The 15,627-nt window shown below is 41.7% G+C and overlaps 1 protein-coding gene across 6 annotated transcripts in view; it reads left to right on the forward strand.

Moving 5' to 3' along the window:
- Positions 1-15,627, forward strand: part of NHSL1 (NHS like 1) — a 208,339-nt gene that overhangs the window by 87,691 nt on the left and 105,021 nt on the right. Inside the window, exon 1 of one of the 6 annotated variants that reach the window (XM_083176601.1) lies at positions 9,306-9,387. The exons of 4 other annotated variants lie outside the window; for them this stretch is intronic. Coding sequence is in view for 1 of the 2 variants with exons in the window: in XM_083176595.1 (XP_083032721.1) it covers positions 10,699-10,903 (205 nt within the window). In the remaining variant the exon portion in view is untranslated. Of the gene's footprint in view, positions 1-9,305; positions 9,388-10,562; positions 10,904-15,627 lie in introns of those variants that run through there. One more of the 6 variants, XM_083176595.1, reaches the window with a different exon arrangement.

The following is a 15,627-nucleotide window of genomic DNA, read 5'->3' on the forward strand; positions in this document are numbered from 1 at the left end:
TTCCCTTAATAGGCTGCAGCATTGCTTATTACATTCAGGTGTAGTAATCAGCGCTAATTAGCAGACCCAGGCGTCCGCTCTCATGCGGTATCTCTAGGGGTCTGGAGCTATCTTTGGCGTCTGCCTGTTTTTGGCCCAAAATGCACAGTGCGTTCACCGATCGAGTGGTTGTAGCACCGTACATTTTTCGTGTACGCCCATGTTTACGCCCAGTTTTCCTCATTATTCCGGCAGCTCCCATAAAAACGCCCCCATGCCGCCCACGATGACTGTACTCTTGCAGACAGGTTTTTTCACACAGAGAGACCAGTCCTTGAGCGGTGTGAGGTCGCCGCACATGCGTATAGCGAAAGCTACGCATGCGCAGACGAAAAAAAAAACAGATCCGCCCGTATACGGTCCCACCGTACCAAGCAGAATAAGGCCCTCAGTGTGTATGGCCCGGTGATGAGCGGTGAGTGCTGCTGCGCACTCCCGCAACATCGCCGGGAAAGCCGTTCATCTGCTGATTATACCAGCATATGAGTGGCTTTCAGGACAGCTTTGCAAAGAGCTCTGCTATGCAGCACCGTCCTCCCCCTCCCCCCCCCTCCGTCGGCACGGGGCAGGGGGAAAGCTGCTCAGTGTGTATGCACTGAGCGGCTTTCCCCGCAGCGATGATTGTCATCATCGCTGTCCATATACGCTGGGCATTGGTTGCTATGGCCAAAATCACCACTTTAAAAACCCGGCACTTTAGTAAGAATGCCCCTTGTAGTGTGCTATAAATAGTTTGTGTCAATGTTTAATCATACAGTACCTCCCAACTGCCCCACAGCAGCGGAAATGGGGGCATGGTCTCGCAGGAAGTATCCCTAATTTCGGGCATGTGCCTACAGCGCACACAATTGTCCCTCACCCAAACAATGTTGAGAGGTATGGTTTAATCCAGTGGTCAGGGAACTCGGTCCTCATTACCCCAAGCAGTGCATGTTTTGCAGGTCTTCTCACAGAATCAAAAGTGAAATAATTAACTCCACCTGCGGACCATCTAAAATGTGTCTGTGAGTAATTAGTACACCTGTGCACCTGCTGGGTAACCAGCAAAACATGCACTGTGTGGGGTAATGAGGACCGAGTTCCCTGACCACTGGTTTAATCAATCACAATATGCAAGGTCTTCAGCTGCCCATACACGCTGCTAAGCGTGCTAAGCCGATGTGTGCTTTGAGGTGCGCGCTCCCGCGCACCTCATCGCACAGTACAAAAAGTATGTGCTTGCACATACTTTTTGTACTTAGGTTTCATCAAATTGCATTGCATTGCATGCACATGCAATGCAATTCAATGTGATCACTGCTATTGCAGCCCACAACGCACGCCCGAATCGGGACGTGTATGGGCTGCTTTCCCCTAAAGGTGCCCACATACTAGAAAGATTTTTTTGCAGATCAGACGGTTTTTACTGCAAATCTGCAGGAAATTGTCCGATATCAAACGGATGTGGCAGATCTTGCGCTAAATATTCTGATCTAAAAGTTGCCCACACACTAGCAAGATCTATGATCTTAAGATGTGCACATAAATTAGCCTTGAAATCTTTCGTCCTATGGATCTTTTGTTAAATCTTCTGATCTTTCATGCAGCATGTAAGATCAGAAGATTTAGCAAAAGAGAGCGTGCATCCGAATTGCGGACGATTATCAGTAAAAATCGGCCAATTTTTTTTTTGACCGATTTATCGGAAATCTGCCAGTCTGCCCAAAAAATGTATCTAGTGTGTGGGCATCTTTACATTCTGCAAAAGATCAATAGGAATGCACTTCGGATCTTTAGATAAATTTTGGGTGAAAATGTGCTTTTGCCTGAAATCTTTCGTCCAGGACGGACAAAAGATTTCAAGGCAAATTTATTAAACTAGTTATTAAACTATTAAGATTGCTGATCTTTCTAGTGTGTGGATACCTTAAGGCAAGGGTCTCGCCTTTCATTACATTTCCCAACCAAGCTGATATCATCTTTACTGCATACTTCAGAGTTTGAGTAGCACATCTATAGCTATTTATATTCATAACTAGTAAGCCCTATCGAAGCTAATGCTTCAAAAGCTAGTCTGCTACCTTGTACAAACATGCACAAACACTTGCCTCTGTGCGTTTGTGCATGTGTGAGAGAAAGAGATGTAGTTTCACTGGCTGACAACAGATGGCAGTGTTTCCTAGACAGACAGACACTAGACCCATACAGGGCTTAAAGTGTTCATGCAGGGGTGGGGGGGAACTCATTTCTCTATGCCACCTAATTACCCCCCCCCCCCCCCCATCCTTTCCCTACCTCCATTAGGCAGGGTAAGTGGTAAGGTTTTTGGCATCCCCCTGCAAATTAGATAGCTTTCCTGTGAGAAATACTGTCTAGGGCCAAAGTGGAGGTAAAAATGTTCCACCTCACCAATACTCAGTTCCACTCTGTTCCCCCTCACGTTAACCCCTGGACATATATAGACGATAGTGCTTTATTTAGGGTAAGACAGATTGAATATACCATGATAACAATATAAGAATATGCATAGATAAAAAAAAAAAAAGTAAAGGAGGATAGAACCTAATTGTTAGAGTTAACACTTTAATTAAGATAAAGGGATGTAATATCAGCAGTGTACTTCAGGTGGGGCAAAGTTAACATCTACAGAGATCGTTAGATTTGGGTGAGTTATTTTGTTTCTGTGCAGAGTAAATACTGTCAGCTTTATTTTTACACTGCAATTTAGATTTCAGTTTGAACGGACCACACCCAACTCTATAAAGGCTCATGCAAAGCTATGTACACCCCTACAGATTTATCTGTCCAATGGGAACAAAAATCTGCTAATGTATGGGAGCATATGACAGTCAACCATTTGCTCCCAAAAGTTGGAAAATAGACAAAAATAATTGTTTGGGTATATTTGTTAAATTAAACAGCTTCAACTAATTTGGCTGAATGCCCATTGTCTGTTTGGGAGCAAATGTTACATTCCTATATGCTTCCATATATTACCAGATTTTTGTTTTCACCAGATAGATTGGACAGATACATCTTTCAGTGCGTACCTAGTTTATAGGGGAAATTTACTAAAATGGGATTTTGCTATGGGCAATTAATCAGAATCTACGTATTTATTTAGCACCTTCTAAAAGATAATAGATAGATCTGATTGGTTACCCATAGCAACATCCCATTTGAAATAAAACTCTCATCTTAGTAAATTTCCCCCATAGAGTGTATGGGCCTTTAAGGTGCCCATACACGTACCAATTACCCGGTACTTTTTGTGCTAAAATAGCATCGCATGCACAACACATTAACAACGATGCTATTTTAGCACAAAGAGTACCGGGTAATTGGTACGTGTATGGGCACCTTTACTCTCTCTGTACATGTTACATTTGCCCCACCTGCAGTGCAGCATGATTTTGTCGAGTTGAGAAAAATGTACTTTGCAATCAGGTCTGAATTAAGGGGTGTACACACGCTTTGATTTTGACAGGTTTTCGATTCAATATGGCTTATAGAAGCCAAATCTAATCTAAATCAAATGTTTTTAAGATGCTTTTGATCTGCATTGGATTCGATGTGCGCTCCCGTTTTCTCTATATCGAAAAGAAAAATAGACTCTGCAGGCAAGGAAATATCGAATTCTATCCAGTAAATCAAATGTGTACACTGTGCCTTGAATGTAATTCGAATTCGATATCGAAATTGATATCTAATGCAAAAGTACAAATCTAATGGAAAAACAAATCGGACATTGAATCTAAAACAAATTGAAGCGTAAGCATAATTGCCTACCTGACCCTCTCCATGAGGGAGAAAATGCTCTGCTCCAGGACTTCTTTGGTAATGTGTGATTGCCATCACCTGTGGTGAAACACCTTTTCTTATCAACTAACTAGCTCCCCACAGGTGATAGCAATCATATATTACCAGGGAAGCCCAGGAACAGAGCATTTTCTCCCTCATGGAGAGGTCAGGTAGGCAAGTATGACCTTAAGGCTTATTGTCCAGTGGTCAGTAATTCATGCTTGTCTACCTGACCCTCTCCTTCCAGGAGAATATGCTCTGTTCCTGGACTTCCCTGGTAATGTATGATTGCCATCACCTGTGGTGAGCTAGTTAATTGAGAAGAAATGTGCTTCACCAAAGGAGGTGACAATCATACATGATCAGGGAGGTCCAGACACAGAGCATTTTCTCCCTCATGGAGAGGGTCAGGTAGGCAAGTATGCAGTAATTCTATAGAATGGTCACCAGCTTTACAAAATATAATGTGTTCCAGACAGCCAATTGTGGTGCACAGTGTAAACACTATGCATGAGAAATAAAACATATTCATTATGTAAATATAGGGTTACCACCTCATCCCTTTAATTCCGGACACATATTAATTACACAGGTTCTGTGGCAGTTTAAAGCCAGGTGAAATGGAGTCTTGAAGTCAGCCAGCCACAGAACCTGTGTAATTAATATGTGTCCGGAATTAAAGGGATGAGGTGGTCACCCTATGTAAATATGTTATGTTCGATATTTCAGTACATTTCACTGCAGGCGTATATTCATTGAAGTGCTAAAACTTTAAATGGTGGTGTGTTTCCATTGCACCCCTGAGTCCGCTTATGCCGCTGAAAAGGATTCCATTGGTGGCCTTTGGAATCCTCTACAGCGGCTCTCTGGTCCCAGGGCTGCAGTGCGCCGGTGACTTGGTTAGTGGCGGCGGGGGACAAAACATAATACTACTGTCCCTATCCCCCCCCCCCCCCCCCCAAAAAAAAAAGTAATAAAAATAATAATAATAAATTAAGTGGAGAATGGGGTTTAAACCAGTATGTTAGCTAGGCGCCCTATGTGTCAACATCAATCTCTGGGTGTAGTAATCAATGTTGAGGCCTCATTTCAGGCCACTCCACTGTAGATCAGGCTATGTTTGCAATTGAATAGGTAAATATCTGCAAAACAGCTGTATTGTTACTGTGATACCACCTTTTCTTTTTGAAATGTGCTTGATGTGCTATCAAAGATTTGTGGAATAGTTTTACATAGAAAGAATACACTAATTGGAAAACAAAGGTAAGCGTTAGTGCTGTAAGCATGGGCGAGGTCCATCCTGCTGTGTCTAGTTGAGTCATCCAGCAGAAATTAGAGGGAGCGGATGGAATTAACTTGAAAGTTGCACAATGGGGAATGAGCAAATTTCTTTTTAAAGGGCCTTTGGCTCAAGGATCCAAACCTAATTATATGGTGTTTTGTGGCTTGTACTATGTTTGGTGGACATATTTACACAGTTGCAAATGTCCTGACCACACTTATATATAGAAAAACAGATTGCTCATCCTAACACACACACACACACACACACACACACACACACACACACACACACACACACACACACACACACACACACACACACACACACACACACACACACACACACACACACACACACACACACACACGCAGATTATGTTCTAGGTCATGTTACCATAATACATAACACATCATTTTTAACTACTTATGGTAGAGACGTTTGATGCTCCGTTTAACCAGTCATATATAAACTGGTTATGGCTCATTTAACATTAGCATTTGTACTTTGCAATTAATCAGTTATGTAAACATAAATATTACACTGCTATGTTATATTATTTGGTGCATTGTGAGGTCCTGTTTCAAGCTTTACTCCTTGTGATAGCACTTTTGCAGCTACTTTCATGCATTTTTAATTGCCATGTCTACTGTACATATATAAATTGTAGTGTTCATTCTAGCACCTGCTATCTTTGAAAACCCATGCAGTTCCTGTTCCCTGCCTGAGGTGTCGCTGTCTGCTGTGGTGTTTCTAGCACTGGTCTGGTTTGAATATTAGTGCTGATATACAGACCACACTGTGCTAGAAGCACTACAGCAGACCGCGACACCCCAGGCAGGGAACAGGAACTGCATGGGGTTTCAAAGAAGCTGCGGCGAGGGACCCCCATTTTTTTACACTGCAAAAATAAAGTGTTAAAAGGCAAATTACCGGGTCGACATGCTAGATATGGGAATTTGCCTGCAGTGAGAACGGGGTATAATTCTAACAAGAAATCTTATATCCATTGTATTTGTTATAGAGGGATGAAGTGCCTAAGAATTGTGACAACAATATTTGGAATGTTCTTCTGATATTGAAAATATAATAAGATCATTTTAAAATTATTATATTACACTTTAAATGTGCATACACACTAGACCAAGGTTGCCTACCTGACCCTCTCCTTCAGAAAAATGCTCTGTTCCTGGACTTCCCTGGTAAGGTATGATTGCCATCACTTGTGGTGAGCTAGGTAATTGATAAGAAAGGTGTTTTGCCACAGGTGATGGCAATCATACATTACCAGGGAAGCCCAGGAACAGAGCATTTTCTCCCTGAAGGAGAGGGTCAGGTAGGCAACCCTGCACTAGACCAGGCCGGGCCAACCTGTGGCTCTTCAGTTGGGAAACTACACATGATTAAAAGAACAAGAGAAAAAAGAAACTCGGGTGGGGTGCACTCTTAATCCCCAATCTAAGATTTGCTAACTTCTGGAAAAAAGATTTTTATATTTTTTTAGATGTTTTTATATGCCAAGTGAACTAATTAATTTTAATAAAGAATAATATTGTGCAAAAACATTTGATGGTAATTCATATGTTAATTTATGCTGCTGTGGCTATTTTATATGAATGAATATCATATAAGTTTTTTATATATATTTATTGGACCAAAATTTATCCTAATGGTAAGTCAAAAATAATAATAATTGCCTCTCAATTGCGAATTATCTGAGGAAAAATATTATAATGGGGCTGGTAAAGAGGAATTGGCTGACCTTCATATATCCTCAATGCCTTTGTCATGTGGGCATTATAGATTTTTTCTCAATTAAATGAGATAAGGATTATAATCATTAGTCAGCAAAATTAAATCCAAAAAACCAAATGAAGTATATACAATACACACTATTTACACTTGTGCACCTGTATAGATTCCCCTCATGGTCTGCTGGCTTATATAGAGCTTGTAATCAGAAATGCCCTATGATGTTGTAAGCACAGTTGTATCGATTGGAGAAACGTTGGCTACACACCAATATCCCAAATCTGGCAACAATGTATATATGCAGCAACCAAGCCACTCAATCCTGCACACACATTGCAAAAATGTCTCTTTCATGCATGGGGGGATTAAGAGTGCACCCCACCCGAGTTTCTTTTTTCTCTTGTTCTTTCAATCAAACGTACCCATACTCGGGGGTGCACCACTGACCATCACTTTTTCTTAAAGCCATAGCCTTGGGCATTAGGCTGGTAGGTGATGCTACATTAGAAATTTTCTATTTTCAATTATTGTCAGTTCTTTCCCCAACCTACTATTCCTTTGATAATTACTTTCAATTATTTCCACTTCTAGTGCAGGCTCCTCCCCACCCAACTCCCTTTGGGAAACTACACATCCCAGCATGCTTTTCCACAGTTCTAGCATTCTTTAATAGCAAAACTGTGGAACTGCATGCTGGGACTTGTAGTTTCACAACAGCTGGAGAGGCACAGGTTGGGCTGACCTGCACTAGACAATAAAAGTTAATGCTATGCACTGTAACAATATTGTTAATGATGTTATCGTGCATATCGTCTAGTACAGTGGTAGCCAACCCTAGCCCTCAAGAGCTACCAACATTGCACAATTTCCAGACAACCTAGCTGCTGCACAGCTGCACTCATTAATCGCTGACACATTTTAAAAGATACACAGATGGAGCTAATTAGCTCACTTGTGATTCTGTGAGGAGACCTGCAAAACATGCACTGTTGGTAGCTCTCGAGGACTAGGGTTGGCTACCCCAGGTCTAGTATGTACTCACTATATCGTTAAAGACTGGTCATTATCAGTGCCGAAGAAGGACATCATAATCGCGGGCTCCATTGCAGATCACAGTTTAAATTCTACTTGCAAGTACATTGGGGTTTAGTGTTCTGGATTAAAAATAGACTTTTAAGTTCTTGTATACATGACGCTGAGTATGTAATATGCACATGTTCCTACTTTCAAGCTTGGGTATACGTCATTCAAATATCTAATCAACCTGTCTTCCTGAACACTGCACATTCATTGTTTACTTGTGGTGTTGGCTAAAGCCTCCATGCATTACCTAATACAGCAATTTCCTTTGCTATCCCAGCCTACTAAATGATTAACATAGGATGACAGTTGGTAGACTCATTGTAAGTTGTTTCCATGGACCAAAGGTCATTGCAGTATGTTCGACTGATTAATGGGCTGGGTAATCTGATGCAGGCTTCCTTATGTATCCTTTAGTCCACATTGGAAATTTAAAGGCCTTTTTTTTTTTTTTTTACAGGATTTTGTAAAACACATATTACCCATTAGACCTGTTGCAGTGTTCTCCCCACCAGGAATTATATATCTTGACACCACCTCGCTGACTCAGGGCTGTCCTGACTTACATGAGCAGCGTATGTTGGCCAGCAGAAGACGCTGTAAGCAAATAATGTGCTCACTGTTCGGAGCCTCCTTTGCCAGAAGGAGGATCTTGGCAGTTAACTTTACCTTTGACCCCTGTTCACCATGAACTGGAGACGGTCATTGCAGGTCTCCAGAAAAGCATCCCCATTTCCTACCTGCCAAACAGTGAAGCCCTGTACACACGCTTCGATTTGCTTTTGATTCGATGTTAGATTCGATTTTCTGTTAGATCTGGCATTAGATCTTCCCATTCAATTTCGCATTAGATCTGTACTTTTGCATTCAATATCGAATACGATATACATTCGATTTTACTAGATCGAATTCGATATTTCCTTGGCTGCACAGTAGATTTTTCTGTTAGATTTTGTGAAAACAGGAGCGCGCATCGAATCGAACGCAGATCGGAAGTGACACAAAAAAACATTAGATTTCGTTTAGGATTCGATGTGATTTTGCTTCTATAAGCAAAATCAAATCGAAAATCGGGAAAAATCGATGCATGTGTACAGGGCTTAAGGGATATGCCACACGGCTATTGCTTATTTCCTGTAATGGGGTTTGGTTTACCCTCCCCCCCCCCCCCCCCCCATCATTACCCACCCTCACCAGTCCATCCTCCCCCTCCCAATTTCTGTGAAGAACACATGCTTTGCATTATTAATTTAAAATTATTATTAAACATTAAAAAAAAAATCCTATTACTGTGGGGCGGCCTGTTATCTTAAAGGAGAATACAAGAGATGTTTGACATTCAAGGTATAATTTCAATGCTACTTTGTTTCAGAACTCTTGGCAGGAGGTGTAGGAAGAGGAAAGTCCCAAATGTGCTATAACCAGTGCTATTTGACCCTTACATTGAACCTCAAGTATGTATGAAAGCAAATATTGTAGAGAAAAGTCACTTCCCTCTGTTACCTACATACATCTAACAATTTTGCAATCACCATACAATCATATGGCAATAGAACATTACTTAGATGTATTCAAAAATAAATAATATATGCGCTTTTGCGGCTTATCATTTTTTTTTCACATAACAGCAGGTATTACCTGCTGGTATGTGTGCCAATCTGTGGTGGTTGTTGAGGTCTGGGTTGTACAGGAGATCTTGCGATGGTTGTGAGATTTTGCACAAGCCCAGTGAAGCCAGCCAGCTCACAGCACTTTAGCACTATACAGATGTGCTGTGTCATTGGCCATGGTGGATTTCACTTCCCGCTGTGTTGGCCAAGATAATAACGCATCCCGTTGGTATGGCTTCCTGCTCTGCCTCTGTATAGAGGGGAAATGTGAAGCGCTAATCGTGCCGCTGTATATCTAGCCCTACTCTTATGGAGGACTCTTCATTGACCACCTTGCATTTGCTTACTTCCACTGTAAGGAAGTAGACAGAGACAATGTTGCTGCTCTCGTCAGTAACAGAGGTGCCAGTAGGTATGGGGTAATTGTTGCTGTTTGATTACTTATTCGGATTCTAAAAGTAGCTCTTGTATGTCAATATATCAATATTTACAGATATATGTACATTGGACGTTAGCAAACAACTAGGCACAGAACTGAGACCGTTGCTATAAAGGTGGTGATTACAGTTTACATTACACACAAGCTATAAAGTGACAGAGCTGTGAATACATAAAAAAAAAAAAAAATCTCAGGCTTGTGCCACTGTTGTGCTTTGACTACACAGGGAGTGGTCTGCTCCATGTGTCATCTATCCCTGTGGGGAGTTCACTGAGCTCACGTCATACTACTGAGAAAGCACACGGGTATCAGCTCCTGCAGCTCTGGCTGGCTTTAGTGCTTGGATGCCTGCTTGAAGTTCAGCTTGGAAGCTGAATCCGCTAAATCACAGCGTAGATCTTCCTGCTTTCTGAAAATCTCAAATATGCTTTGACGTGCACATTGAAATTCCTGGGAATTCCTTATCTTTATATGATGGACTACTATAAGAAGTGGATACTGTTGATAAAACATATTTGCTGAGGTGGAAACTGTTAGATTGCATCACATGACAGAGAAGGTTCTACTCCACCAGGAATATAACCGTCCAAGTATTTTTTGTTTTTTTCTTATTTCTCCTATGATACTAGAGAGATGCATTCCAAAATGACTTCTTATGTCACCATTATCTATCATCACCATTAGACAGGGGAATCAGAATCCTGTGTAAAAGAAGCATGAGAAAGGAGGCCAGGTCTGGCAGCTTTAGGTCCCAGAGAAGCCCTCAAGGTTCCTTCTCTCGTGCTGTGAGCTGGATACATTTTTCCTCCTTGTCTCAGAGGACAAAAAAGTTATTTCGTAGTGATGGAGAGCTTTCTGCAAATAGACAGAAGGCCGACGATGAGCCTGGAACTTGGAGGTGTCGAAGACACCCAGCTAAAGGTATTGGTAAAGAAGAATTACTAATGATGATAAGGAGCAAGCAATGCTGTCCTAGTTCTCTATTGGGGGGTATTCACTCCGTGCTGATTTATCTGACAGTTAAAAAAATTGGCACTTTTTTGAAGATTTTTGACTGAATTTACATTGGACCTATTCAATCCAAGTGCCAATTTTTACGACTGTCGAAAATTGGCACTTGGATTGAATAGGTCAAATTACTCGACGATCCATGTGTTTTAGTGGAAAACGCGTCCATTTTCAACTATTTTCCACAGGTGCACATTTAAAAAGTCCAACCTGCATAGGTGGAAAATCCTGCTGAAAATGGTCATATTAAATAGGTATTAGGATAACATTGAATGTATGTAGCAAATGCAGCATACCTATTTCATCTTATTACAATAATCCCACTACTTTTATAATAGTTCACCCATAACTTGAAATGTACTATCCTCACTCCTAGGAGCAAGCCTGATTTTTCCTAAACTCTATACTTTTAGGAAAAATCACAGCGCATTACTCCATGGGCACTATGCCAGAGTTAAAACCTGCAACAACTTTTTTTTTAAATTGGATACAGTAGGTACCGGGGTCGTGAAGATTCACAGTAATCCAAAATTGGAAGCGGTGGTCGCAAGGTTTTTGTTATAGAGATTACATCGTGCCCAATTGAATCCCCCCTCCCCCTTAGGATACGTAGTTTTTACAGTTTTTCTGAAACCCCAATTGTTTAGGAAATGGGTTTTGATGCTTATTACACCACTAATCTCTACAGCTGACAAAGTGGAAGATGCACAAATGAAAAAATTTGCTTATAGGGATAGCATTCCTCTAACATTTCCAAGGTTACATTGCCTTTATTTATCAACATTCATTCTCCTTTTATGAGTTTAATAATCTATCCTGACTACCTCTGGATGTGGTATGTTACATACTGTGGGTGTGGTATTGTCTGTCCATAAGCATGCATTATGTGTTACTTTGTGGACATGATAGAATGTTAAACTGGCATTTCTGGTGATTTAGTGGTTACTTACCTGGTCACTGGCTGTTGCAGCTACTCAGGAGTCATCTTCCAGGTCGCAGCAGTCATGTGACCAGCACTTCTGGCGGTGACTTGTGCCGAGAAGTGGTCCAGGTGAATTTTCTCTCCCGAAATCAAATTGTTAACTATACCAAACTGTCAATCAACGAACGCTTGTGCCGGATTATAGGAATTTTATTTCACCTAATTCCTTATAAAAACGGCCCTAGTTTCACTGAACATGGAGAAAATATGGTGCCAGTGGTTATTGTTCTGTTTTTTTTTGTTGGGAGGGGGGTGTTCAATTAACATTAGAGAAATATTGGAAAACATCTATTTTTCGCTCTCAATGTTTCTTTGGGGATAATGGAATACCCCCTCTATGAATAAACTTGAATATAAATCAATCAGCTTGATGATGTATATTAAACCCTGGACTTTTGGGGTGCCTTGAGAACCATTTTTGGGATATAGGCTTTAATAAGGCAAACGACTGGATATAACTATGAAGGGCAAATTCCGACTGACAAATGTGTGAAATTCCACATTCATATGCCGAATGGCAAGAATTTATGTGGATCTGGTGAGAAAAGTATCCCAATCTCTGCATATTTAAGGTCTGCATGTTTAAGCTACCTGGAATGGTTGCACTACTATTTTTATTTTTCCTGCAGTACATCAAGTCTAAAGGACATTAAGCAGAGGTGTCTCATGCAGCCTTGCATGTGATACCGTGGCAACTCTTTGCCGAGATACCTTGCACCTAGATCGCATGCAATACATATATGCAGTCATTTTGCATGCAATATTTCATATGCAATCCCATATACAGTATGTATTCTTGATGCAACAGTGACAGTGTGCGGATCCTATCCACACGAGACAGCACATCAGATAGGAATAGTATTCACACAATTTATCGGCCCAATGCATCGAAATTGTGTAGGAAGACCCAAATTATATTAGTGTATGGCAACCTTGATTTCTCATGTCTGTACTTAAGATTGCTGTGTAAACAAAGCTCTGATTGCTAGCTGTAATGTGTACAGAGTAAATAAAAGGCTTGCTGCATAATGCATGCACCAACCCCAAAGCTAACCATACTGGCTATTTTTACATTTAGAACACTCAAAATAAGCCCAAATTCAACATCTGCTAGGCCATAGCATGGAAAAGTAAATAACCCATCATTTAAGTGGTTGTTAAATTCTACTTAACCTTTAAGTGCTTATATTCTGTGAGGTAATGTTAAGTTATGTCGTCTGCAGGGGAGAGCTTGTGCCATTGGACTAATGGGGTAAGAATAAAGCTGGGTACACACTTTGCGATCCCTCAGATGATTGTGAAATACTCCCTATAAGCTGAGAAATAGGGTTCTGTGGAATCAGGGGGTTGGCTTGACAAATATTAAACAGCTGATTAGATCTCTGCACCTGATCACGGGCTGTTACATTATAAGCCATTTATCAGCTAACGCTGATACAATTGTTGCCATTCAACCCATATCGGGTGAAGGAACCAAGGTACTGGTGTATTTATAATGGGTGCAGTTTTATATGGTGGCCCCTGCCCCGGGGGCCAAGGGACCCACACTGCACAACCTGCACCCATTTTTTCAATAGTTAGCGCAGGGATCACCAGGAAAAAGATGTGGCACCTGCGCCATCTTCCCTGATATCTGTGCATGCACAGTAGACTCTGGGATCATGCTGCTGTCGCTTTATGATTACAGAAGCCAGATTCAAATGTGCTGATGGCCAGAGATTAGGGGCCCAGATTCTACACATAGGCCTCCTCTCTAGAAGCGCCTCTAGGCCAAGTATTGTATACGTGTGTACCATGCTTGAGGATGGCTTGCGAAACGTTAACACGTCTTACCATTTTTTGGGGTGTTTAAAGTCAGCAAATGCACTCGCAGCTGGAGAGCCCTTATTGTCTTAGTACAGCTGCTCTGTCTGATACAGCATAGTGCTACTCAGAACTTTGATGATCTGCGTCTGATGTTTCCGGTTTGTAAGAGTGGATGTAAGGTGCTGGCAGTAGGTGTCTCTATGTATAAGATGTCACCTGAGTCATTAGTATATCTCGCGATTACACAGAAAAATCACATCTGCAAATGGATTTGTGGACATATCTGAATCCGGCCCATAGTGACTGTAGTGTGATAGACTTAACACGAAGGCTAATGCGCACAGGTACAGATTTGTGGCCAAATGATTAGTGAAAATGTTACTCATCTCTGCTAGCACCCAGCACCTTTCAGACCTGTGCATTTCCTCCTTCCTGCCTGGGTGGTCGCTCTCTGTTGTGGTGCTTAAAGCACAGGCTGGTCGATGTTTAAACACATGCGATTTTTCGCAATGCGATGTGCCATCTGTCAGTTAATATGCCCCCAGATAGCCCAGCCCTCATTACATCACCCAATTTCAGGTCACAAGGGGCATGCGATTTAATGCATGATTGTATGCATATGGAATGCAACACTCATGGGGCCAGATGCATTAAGCTTCAAAAGTGATAAAAGGTAGAGTGATAAACAGCCAGCCAATCAGCTCCTACCTGCCATGTCACAGACTGTGTTTAAAAAATGTCAGACAAGAGCTGATTGGCTGGTGGTTTATCACTCTCCATTTTATTACTTTTGAAGCTTAGTGCATCTGGCCCCCGACGTTTTGGGGACTAATCCCCATTTTCAAGGTGCAGATATGGTGACACCTTGAAAACGGGGATTAGTCCCCGAAACGTTGGTCTTTTGTTGCACCGTTTTGAGATGTTTATTTGATAATATAATTTTTTTTTAAAGTCTTGGATTGTCTCTCTTGCCCACATTGGATTACAGAATTAAACTGGATGGCACCCAGCAACACACTTTCTCTAGGAGCTGTACATCTGTCCTTCCGGAAATGGGATAAATGCAGGGAAATAACCACGGTGCTCGGAGGAACTTTCGAAACTTCAACAAAGTGTATTCAAGATGTCCAACGTTTCGGGGCACAGGCGCCCCTTTGATTCACTTTTTGTTCCTTGACAAAGTGTGAAAACTTCACTTTTTGTTCCTTGACAAAGGGGCGCCTGTGCCCCGAAACGTTGGACACCTTGAAGTTTTGAAAGTTCCTCCGAGTGCCGTGGTTATTTCCCTATCTATATATATCTATATATATCTATATATATATATATATATATATATATATATATATATATATATATATATATATATATATATATATATATATATATATATATATTATACATTAAACATCGGCACTCACCTTTCCTAGTTTTGGGGGGGGGCCCTATGGCTTGTGACCACATTGTTTAACTAAACAGAAATTGTAGGGCAGGCCCGGGGGCCAGTTGCAGCCCGTGCTCTCATTTCAAGTGGCCCGCAGCCTCCAGCTGGAAGTGGCCAGAGCATCAGATGTAGGAAGCACAGCACAGGACACTAAAGGTGGGGCCCCGGCGAGCGCGCCTTTACCTTGCTGGCTGCTGCAGTGAGGAGGTGCCGGCCGCCACAGTCAGATGTGTTTGGCGTCCTACCCCTGCTGCTGCAATCGTATATCACCCTACTCCACAATCGCAGTGACAGCAGTGTGTGGGGAGGGGGTGCAGCAAGGGGGAAGCTTGCTCCCGTAACATGCAGAGCGGAGGAAGGCAGCAGCGGGAGCCCAAGCATCTCCTGTCCTTGCAGTTCCTGCTTTGC

This window comes from Crinia signifera, chromosome 3, assembly GCF_055691185.1.
Source record: "Crinia signifera chromosome 3, ASM5569118v1, whole genome shotgun sequence".
Taxonomy (NCBI): domain Eukaryota; kingdom Metazoa; phylum Chordata; class Amphibia; order Anura; family Myobatrachidae; genus Crinia; species Crinia signifera.